Source organism: Solanum tuberosum, unplaced genomic scaffold, assembly GCF_000226075.1.
Source record: "Solanum tuberosum cultivar DM 1-3 516 R44 unplaced genomic scaffold, SolTub_3.0 scf00039, whole genome shotgun sequence".
Taxonomy (NCBI): domain Eukaryota; kingdom Viridiplantae; phylum Streptophyta; class Magnoliopsida; order Solanales; family Solanaceae; genus Solanum; species Solanum tuberosum.
In genome coordinates, this window is record NW_006238968.1 from 865,311 (window position 1) to 875,672 (window position 10,362).

Below are 10,362 nucleotides of genomic sequence, written 5' to 3' on the forward strand. Positions count from 1 at the left end.
GTGTTCCCCCCCCCCCCCCCGACCATCATAACTAGGAGCAATTCCAAAGTGTATTCTTGCTCTCTTTTGTTTCATGACCTGGTGAAAGTACCAACAACAACAAACCCAATGTAGTCCCATAAGCGGGGTCTGGGGAGTGTAGAGTATATATAGACTGACCTTACCACTACATTGAGAAGGTAGAGAGGCTGTTTCGGAAAACCATCGGCTTGAGTAACGAACATCAGAGAGCTAAAAGAAAAATACAGAAGTAAAGATGAAGTACGTTTCCTTTTATTGACTATCTTATAATTCCACTTGTTGCCCCAAACCAAACATAGTCTTGGTTATTCGATCATCCTCAATGCAACTGGCTCCACAAAGTTACCAAAATTCTTGCTGAAGAAATTAGAATCTAGCTTCCATTCTCACCTCCTATCTTTGCATTTCCATATTATTATAAATCTACTAATCTGTTTTCTCTTCCCCTTAGTGTGCCCTTTGGTATTTCCTAACATGAAAAATATTACAAAGGCTTGTGGAGATGGGATGAATAACCAAACAAAATGCTGTAATACTGTCGAGAGGTATGTGTCTCACTTACAGAGGCAGAGCTTTGTCACCAACTTGCAAGCTTTGGATTGTGCTGCCTCGCTTGGACTTAAGCTACAGAAAGACAATGTTAGCAAAAATGTCTACAATCTCTGTCACATTAGCCTCAAGGATTTTTCTGTACAAGGTCAGTTTTTATTTGAATGCTTTTGGTGCATTGTACAGCATACAAATACCTTGAGCTGACTTCAAATTTTGATCTTGTCATGTTTGTGGCATCTGGTTATCTTCAAATGTCTATACTACACCAGTTACACCAGAAGGTAATAAACCTACTTTATGTGTTTGCTCGTCCATTCCTATACGCCTTTTCTTTTTTACTTTGTTGTTTTGTTCCTTAGTTATCACATCATGTTACCTTCTTTGACAATTAATACTCCTGATAATGAGATATTAAAATTTTCGATTAGGATACCTTGGAAGATGTTGATCGAGATGCTTTGATAGATATGATTGATTATGAACTCAAAGAACAGTAAGACTGACAGAACTTTTCGGTAAAAAAGAACGTTGAATTAATGTTAGCTGTACAGAAGAACAATTGATTGAATTAAATTGGATATCTTGGAACCTCGACTAGTGAAGTGTGAAACTGCTTATGAGAAGAGAACTGTGTATTTACTCGTTAAATATGTATTACTCCAATCGTTTCAATTTGTTTGTCTGTACTTTTTTTTATTTGAAATTGGTAACTGGAAGTCTTACTTTCCTTTTTATTTTGTTTAAAAAAGAATGCCTCTTTTTTTTTTTTGGCAATTCTATCTTTCCACATGGCAATTCGCATATTTACAACCACAAGATTAAAGAGCATTTTCATACATTCTACGTATCTTTAGTTTAAGACCATAAGATTCAAAAGTATTTCTTACTTTCTTAAACTCCATGCCAAGTCAAAGTCAGTCAAACAAATTGAAATGAAACGGAGGAAGTACATGTTCATTTCCGTTTGCGAGATTAGCCACCTTGTATACAACAAGTCTATGACATATCTTTACCTGCCTCATCCTTTCTTTTTTATCTAAAATTTTTACAGCACTAGTAAATTATTTCCCCATGTAGTTTGGGATTGAGGCCTAGTTGTTACCGTTGTTGTACTAGTTAATAATTATTTGTTGTTCTTTATGTTGGAATAGTTTCGGGGTGTCTTTTGTCTAGTTTACCATCAGATGCAATACTGGACAAAACTTTGGGGATCGGCTTTGTATGCGACTTAAATGACAACATTCCGGCTCCTTGGCCATCTATGTCTCAGTTACCAGCTTCATCATGCAAGAAGTGTATGTTGGACGTATTCCTTCTTATTAAGTTTCACTTCGCAAAAAGTTTTCTTCTTATATGACTGGTCACTGATGTATATCGGAACTTCCTACTTTTGCAGCTGTGAGAATTCCTGCACTTCCTGCTGTAGCATCGGGTCAAATAAGTAAGAATATTTACTTACACATTTGTAGTTTTTACCTTCTTAAAGTAGGGGTAAGACTGCGTACACACCACCTCCAGACCTCACTTGTGGGATAACACTAACGCCATCTTAAGTTGTTTGTATCCTACTCATTTCTTAGGGCTGTTCATTGACACTGATTTCTCGTTAATTCGTCAGGTTTTAAAGGATTAAATATATGGTCATACCTTCTGCTGGCGGCCTCGATGATACTGGAAGTCTGCTGTATATATAATGCTGCCATTCTTTCTTACTAGCAGTATTTCGTGGAAGCGTAAAATCTTGACCAGAAAGGGAACTGTCTGAAGATGTCTCATTGACATCAAAAGTTCAAAATATACAAATGCAGGAAAATCATGCACCTAAGTAAATTGATTCCAAGATCAATTTTGTGACAAAAAAATTTACTATGTTCTTGCATGTTTTGGTAATAAGAATTGTAAATAATTAGACGGTAGACTTTTCATGTAAATATTTTCAGGTGACAAAAACTTTGCCTTTGTATAATTTGGAAATCCTGATGAAGCATTTTTAACAGTATATTTCTATGAGTTAGTTTTCAAGGTTGCATAATAATGTTCTTTTCACATTCTACTTGGCATAAAAATAATACTCCTTCTATTCCAATATATGTGGCATTTTTTGGATTTTGAGATTCAAACAAGTCTATCTTTGACCGTAAATTTTTAAATATCTTTTAATTATTTTGAATTGTCAATTATTGTGATTTATAGTAATTTTTGTGTAGTTTACAAATATATAAATTTCATTTTAAAAAATTTGAAGATTTCACGCGCAAATTTCTGGTCAAACCTAAACTGTTTGATTCTCGAAAAATAAAAAGTGTCACATAAATTAGGATAGAGGGAGTGCATAATTTTCAAACACCTCAACTTTTTTAAAAGAAAATATTCGAATAGATTGTATCATTTACCGTCATTATAAAATGTCAGTTTAATCAGAAAAGTAGGGCATATATGGATTAGAATTTAGAGCTACTATAACAAAACAAAAATTATTAAATAATAAATAGAATGAGAAAGAAAAGAAGATAACGACAAAATAACAATAACATACCCAGTGAAATCCCATAAAATGAGATATGGAGAGGGTAGAGTGTACACAAATTTTACCACTAATTCATGGAGGTGATAGGAAAAATAATGACACGATCACGCTAAATCGATCGTTCCTTCGTTATCCAACAACACTGCATGAGAAAATGTAAAAGTAGACTCTTCAAACTTTACTCGTAGAAGTGGAAGAAAATGTAAAAAATATTTTCTTTCTCAACCTCTTTAATTTCCTCCCAATTTTGATTTTCAACTTACAAAATTTCACTTTCAACCAATATGATGATTTTTTTCTCTTAGACACAATAGAATCTGCTTTCTTTAATGATTTATAAATCAAGAATTGTGCTTTTCTATGTTTAATATCTTCTTCGTCTTCATTTTCAATTTTTGAATACATATATGGTCGATTGAAAAAAGTGTTCATTTTTTTTTGGATAGTGGAAAGAAATGAGTAATTTGGAGAGTTTGAGAAAATGGATGAAATATTTATAGTGAAAAAAAAAAGAGTTCAAATGTTCAATGAAATAAATTTAATTGATTCTATAAAAATTAAAAAGCGTACATTATGGAAGAAATTAGGGACGATTAGTGCATGTCCTTTTTCAGAGTTTTAATTAATTTTGAAAAAGCTAGGGGGTCGTTTGGTTTAGAGTTTGTTTGGATTAACTAATCGTAAATAACTAAAAAGTATTTTGTAAGTGTCAAAATTGATACTATAAATAAGCAAATACATGATTAGATAGAAGTGTTGAAACTGATAATAAATAGTTGATTTGCTTGGTAAAAATGTGTTTAAGTTGTTCTTTTGTTAGAATGACTAAAATACCCTTAATTTTTTCTACAAAAAATTATAAATTTAAGAGTTATCCTTTGTAAAGAAAATAAGAAGTGGTCGATACAAATTACAAAGTGAGGAGGAAGTAAGCATATAGACCTTTTAATATTTTACCAAACGAGTAAATAAACTTAGAATAATTGTAATTATTAAGTATGTTTGACCAACTCATAAGCTTAACCAAATACGTTCTTAGAAACAAATTAGGCAGAAATTATAATGTAGGATTGAAAAAGACTCCAAAGGAGTTTGAGGAGATTTGTAGGGATAGTTTTGTCATTTTGAATATTGCATCCATATATAATTAACCGTGATGTTATTTTTATATGAAGTATGGGATAGTAAAAGTTTGTCACAGAGAATATTTATACGAAATTATATTAATTTATCGTAATTAAGTGATTTAATGAGGTAACGATATACATTAATTAGCTATGATTGAATTTTGAATGAGATAACTCTATGTTCAATCGTATATATGCCAATATATCTATTGGAAAATAAATCTCGAAGATATCTTGAATAATTTTTGGCCAAAATAAAATTACGTAAGTGTTATTTCATATTTGGTAATTTCTTCAAATGTTGAATGACATATTTTTTCTATAAAAGACTTATTACTTAAATCATTGTTTATTCATACATGTTTCATCTTTATGACAACTTATTCATATTAATTGAAATTGATATGATTTGGTGTATGTATAAACATATCTTATATGAAAATTAACTTCCATGTTTAGTATATTTGTTGGACAATCTCGATTTCAATTCTACAAGTAAGATCTAGAAAGGATGGTGTATACGTAGCTTTACCTCAACATTGACAAACTCATAGAATAATGTAGCTTGGTTGGAACGAGCTTTCCAAAAACCCAACCCAAGTTAGGGTCAATCACATAGAATGAAGGGGACGAGGCCCCAACTCAAGCTAGAGTCAATCACATAGAATGAAGGGGACGAGGCCCCAACCCAAGCTAGGGTCAATCACATAGAATGAAGGGGACGACCCTAATGTTATGTAGGCTTTGCCAACTTATTGAATTGCGGGTAGAGAAAAGCAGACATGGGGGCTCAAGTCAGACACAACGTAACTAAGAGAGTCATTCTATTTAGAGCGAGACAAAATAAGAAAAGCACAAACAATCTGGCATACGAGCAGATTGGTTAAACAATGACTACTTCACTTGATGAATGAGCAAGTCCACTAAATTCGAAACTTTCACACTCTGCAATGACCCGCATATCTGAAGTTGATTCTAAGACGGCTAAACTTTTAAGACCTTGCAAAACATATATAGAGCTCTTGTTCCATGGTCTACGTTATTATATATCTCAATTACATTCTTTTGTATCCTTGAGAAACTGAGACCACCACGCGATTTATCACGTGCCAATAGCTTAGGCGCTCACAAATAGTCCGTCGCCTTTTAAGTTCAAATTGAGTTGTTACCAAATTTGTTTACATCAAACCTTCCTTATGAGAAGGAAAATCTTCTGATCAAGCTCAAACTTAGCTGCAATGGATGGATCTCCTCTCAGCTGCATCAGAAGTCCTCCAAATGAAACAAAAATGTCTCTGAAGACAAATAAAAACCAGTAAATCCCTTGTTATATCAGTAAAATAGTCGTGATTTGCTAATTGGAAACCAACAAATCGAGTAGTCTCAACAACCAGAACATAGACAACTCTCAAACAATATCTTTAAATATTAAAACTGAAAAAGAATATACATTAGGCTAAACCGGCAAAACGTCTAGCCCAAAAACAAAAACAGAGAAAAACCAAGTACAGGAAAGTACATTTATATTCCACAAATTAAACAACAGCAAACCACACCATACCCAGTGTAATCACACAAGTGGGGTCCAGGGAGGGTAGGATGTACACAGACATCACCTTTGTGGGGTAGAAAGGATGGACCCTCAGCTCAAAAGCAAAGTTCACGAAGCAGGGTTGCAAGAAAATAAATTATATTCCACAAATGAACACAATAGAAAAAAAAACTCTCACTAGAAAATAAGTCACATAAATCAAATTGAAATCTAATCTTAGCAAATGGGCGACCTAAGAAGTCAATCTAAGCCAACTTTTCGAAACAAGAAGCAAAGCATATATTGCTAAGGTGTGACAGACTGACAGTATTGCACCAATGAAAAGGAAAGAACATCCAGAAATATAAATACATGTTCATGGAACTGATTATGAGATAAGTTATCCAAACGTACGCTTTAACATGCTTCCCCGAACCTTCCTCTGAGATCCTATATAGCTTCCCATGCATGACATATTCGAACTTGTCAGCAAGTGATTTCTTGTTACCCTGTCATCAGGTTGCAACACCATTAAGTACCATGAGGATTTCTAAGCGTTTGAAACACCAAAGTAGAACAAGAATGAGAAGGCAAACCAAAAAAGGAATAAGGAAATCCATACAAGCATTTGCCTAGCAGTTATGTCAGGCTTTATATCTTTAAGCATTTTTATCTCAAAAAAAAAATATCTTTAAGCATTAAGGTGTTATAAAAAGAAAAATCAAGTTTCATATTAAGGACTTCCATGAAAAGTAACTTCTTGAAAACATACTTTAGAGCAACAAGTACGCCTCAATCCCAAGCTAATTGGGGTCAATTATATGAATCCCCACAAGAGACTCATTCTACTGACACAGATCTCCAAACAAACTAAAAAAATTACTAGCAAAACTTAAATTTTTTAAAATATTCACTAAAGGCTCATGGATGTTAGAGGCTTAAAGCACCTTCAGTGTAATACATTTGACGGATGTTTTTTGACGTAAAAGTTGCATACAGAAGGTGCTCAATGAGCCGTGCATTTTCACCATTTTGGTTATGAAAATTCTGACAAACCCATTTGTTGGATTTGTCCCTCAATCATTGACAATTCGATCAAGAATTCCCTTTTTTTGCTCCTTTTCCTTCATTTCCGGTTCCTCTGTCTTTGAGTCTTTCTCAAAAGAAAGGGAAATCCTAAGAATATTTCAAGGATCAAAAAACATTTCACAATCCTCCAAATAGCACAATAGATGGATCCTTTTGTGCTGATTCGTGATTGGATACATGCCAATACCAAACGATTATCACCCTTTCACTGGCAGATACAATTTGTTTGTCCTGTCCATTATTTTAGAAACCAATTGAACAGCCATCACAAGGCTATATCATAAGGAATCACACCTCCGTGGAACAAAAATGTGTCTATGACACGTGAAAACAGACACCACAAAAAAGTTGATATATTCTCTAGTTTCTATTTCCAGTTAACAGTTGAACTATATAATAGATGCGATGAGATTTTTAAACAATTCCAGATAAATAAGGTCAACAACAACAACAACATACCCAGTGAAATTCCACAAGTGGGGTTTGGGGAGGGTTGATTGTACGCAAACCATACCCCTACCTCGTGGAGGTAAAAAGGCTGTTTTTGAAGGACCCTTGTCTCGAGTACAACATATCAAAGTAGGTATTAAAAAGGGAAAGTGTGATAATCTAAACACAATAAACAACAAATGATGATGGAACCAAAAGCAAAACACTACAAGAATACGGCTAAACCCCGCAAAAAGCAAGACAACACTTCAGTCCTACTTACCTTCTACCATAATACGCAACCTCCACACCCTCCTATCTAAGGTGATGTCCTCAGATATCTAGAGTTGCGCCATATCATGTCTAATCACCTCTAGATAGACAAGGTCACAAAACCTAAATATTTTCTTAAAGGGGATCACTTGTTCGAGACGCATATTTTTTTCCTTTTGAAAACAAAAACTGTACATTCTAAATGTCTGTATATAGCTAGTTTTTTAACAAAAGTACATATATTTTCGCGTCATCAAAAGGCACTTGATGTTTCTTACTTTGACGAAAGTGATTCGTCATGGTAAGTTGAACACCCTCAAATTTGACTGGATTATATTGTTTGCATTTTCAAAATCTCAGAGACTTCAAGTTAGCTTCAAGCACCATATTTTATTTCTTTACACAAATCACAAAATTAAATTAAATCAGACAGGCTAACACTTGCAAATCAACTAGGATAGAAATAAACCACTACAGCAAATTACCTGAATGAAATAACCAGTATCTGGAGTCCCATCCAAGTTCAAAGTAGAAGCTAAAACCATCATAAATTTATCCTTCACGCGCATAGGATATATTTCAGTGTTTATATCCAGTAGCATGAACATATCAAACTGCTCACTCCGTGCTTCAATGCGATTAACTACAAAATGCAAGTTATATTCGATCACATTATTTGCAGCAACAACAACAAAAAAAGTGTTGCTGCACTTTGATAATTCATGGTGACAATGATAAACTAAACATGGTTTTGCCAAGAAAACTGCATGAACTTTATATTTTATTGCTCCCTCGTATGTGCAATCAGCAATACACTTATCAGTACTCTAGTGCTCAATGCTCCCAATAGCTATTTGGTCAGTCCATGGCCGGCAGAACCACTACACAACCCCATGTCCCTTCCTAAGCCCCCTTATTGCTCACGAGGAATAAAACTACAAGGTACAACTACATAAACGTAAAGTTGAATCACCTATAGTGGAAACTATTGCAACAAAGGTCACATAAGAGTCCACAACTTTTTCTCAAAAGGCAGCTCTCACTGTAAGTACGTCGTCCAGCAAATATGAATAGACTAAGAAATTCATTACAGATAATCAACACTTTTTCACATTCATCTGGAATATTTCCAGTCAACTACATGAATACTACCCTTTTCTTTTTCTTATTAAACGCCACCATCTTTTCCTTAACCTTTTATTTCTCCGAATTGCATTAGTCCAGAGGAGAATGTCATCCCAGGTCTACAGTAAACAAACAATTTAGTCAATCCCCTTCAACTTATCATTCAAGTAGTGTACCACAACCATCTTTTCACTTCCACTTGAAATAAAATTACAATGAAAAAGGTCTTAAGTTCAAACCCAAGCACAGTTGATTCCTTCCCATCTGTCCTAGCCTTGATGGACATAGTTACTTCTTACTTGTTCTGGGTGGAAGGTGACAGTTATCGGTGCACACAAGCTACCCAAAACCACGGTCATCAAAAAAATGATTTGCATTGATAAAAAGTTTTAAAAGGGCCGCACTTTAAAGGATGTGATATAGACCGTCTACTCTAATACTCTAATACTCTAATGCAAGCATGAATAACTGCTTCCACAACTCAAACTCGTTAACCTATAGATTACAAGGAGACAACTTTACTGTTACTCCGAGACTCTCTTCCATAGATAAAAAGTATCTAGATGATTAATTCAACATTACAAATAAATCATTGATATCTTCTACAGATTATGTGTTGGCTCACAGTTCAAAATTCATTCCATTACTAATGATGATTTTGCATACCTCGATCAAATTTTTTTCCATCAGGATCTTTCTGAGTGACTGTAAATATATCTTCAAACAGAGTTTCAACCATTTTGAACAACCTACAAAAATCACACCCATAATAAGCCAAAAGTATACAGAATCTACTCTCTAATAACTAAAATTTGGTAGAAAAAATTGTGCAAAAATCATTTCTACAGTTATCTAACCTCAAATTTATGAATTTTGCTTCTAGAAAAAATCACTTGAAACAAAAATTGGGTTAGGATTTAGGGTTTAGGAGAACTTACAGGTGTTAGCAGTAATGGCGACTAGAGGAGGAGGGTTTGCCAATTTCTTCGTACTCTTTACCAAAAATAAAAATATTGGTATAACATATTAAAACTATATATAAGTAAGATTTAAATAATATTTTTTATATTTATATAAATTTAAAGAAAAACTTGTGTAAATATGTCATCGAATTATTATAGGGAAAGACATAAATTCCCCTCAAATTTGTACCGAAAAGTTAGGTACATGCTTCAACTATTATAATTAGGGGTGCACATCGGTCGGTTCGGTTCGGTTTTAGGTGTTATTGGTTCGGTTTATCGGTTTTCGGTTTGTAAATACATCAAACTGATAACCAAACCAATAACATATTTCTTATCGGTTTTTGGTTAATCGGTTTATGGTACTTAACGGTTCGGTTTTCGGTTTAACCAATAAGAAAATACTCATATATATTATATACACGATAAGAAAATTTTCAAATAAACCATATGATCTTTCCAACATTTGGCATGAAAGTAATAATCATAAAAGTAACAATCATTTTTCTTGCAAGTTTAGACACTAGACACATTCAAAGGAAAAAGTGTGAAAGTAACAATCGTTTAACCATTAACAAAAAGTGTGAAAGTAACAATCATTTAACCATTAACAATAAGACTAGTAAATTTAGTATAGTCTTATTGGGTTATCGGTTTAACCATTAAAAATAATTATAAAACCGAAAACCGAACCAATAACCCAATAAAAAATTTTGCAAAACCGTT

At 33.6% G+C, this 10,362-nt stretch overlaps 2 protein-coding genes across 2 annotated transcripts in view; one reads left to right on the plus strand and one right to left on the minus strand.

The window, feature by feature from the left end:
• Positions 1 to 2,602, plus strand: part of LOC102589506 (uncharacterized GPI-anchored protein At1g61900-like) — a 6,765-nt gene extending 4,163 nt beyond the window's left edge. The window contains exons 4-8 of the mRNA XM_006343227.2: positions 473 to 718; positions 843 to 854; positions 1,725 to 1,868; positions 1,970 to 2,014; positions 2,192 to 2,602. Of these exons, the coding sequence (XP_006343289.1) occupies positions 473 to 718; positions 843 to 854; positions 1,725 to 1,868; positions 1,970 to 2,014; positions 2,192 to 2,289 (545 nt within the window). The 3' untranslated portion in view covers positions 2,290 to 2,602. The remainder of the gene's footprint in view (positions 1 to 472; positions 719 to 842; positions 855 to 1,724; positions 1,869 to 1,969; positions 2,015 to 2,191) is intronic.
• Positions 2,603 to 5,034: 2,432 nt separating this feature from the next.
• LOC102590066 (DNA-directed RNA polymerases II and V subunit 8A-like) lies at positions 5,035 to 9,679 on the minus strand. The gene is made up of 5 exons (XM_006343229.2): positions 9,613 to 9,679; positions 9,341 to 9,423; positions 8,035 to 8,192; positions 6,173 to 6,267; positions 5,035 to 5,522 (listed from the first exon to the last, which is right to left on the minus strand). The coding sequence occupies exons 2-5, from the start codon at positions 9,411 to 9,413 to the stop codon at positions 5,411 to 5,413; spliced, it is 438 nt and encodes a 145-aa protein (XP_006343291.1). The 5' UTR covers positions 9,414 to 9,423; positions 9,613 to 9,679; the 3' UTR covers positions 5,035 to 5,410.
• Between the last annotated feature and the right edge of the window lie 683 nt (positions 9,680 to 10,362).

Coding starts and splice junctions, on each gene's coding strand:
- LOC102590066 (XM_006343229.2), bottom strand. CDS start 9,413: ATGGTTGAAACTCTGTTTGAAGATATATTTACAGTCACTCAGAAAGAT. Junction 8,193..9,340: donor TGGAAAAAAATTTGATCGAG/GTATGCAAAATC, acceptor TGCATTTTGTAG/TTAATCGCATTGAAGCACGG. Junction 6,268..8,034: donor ATACTGGTTATTTCATTCAG/GTAATTTGCTGT, acceptor ACCTGATGACAG/GGTAACAAGAAATCACTTGC.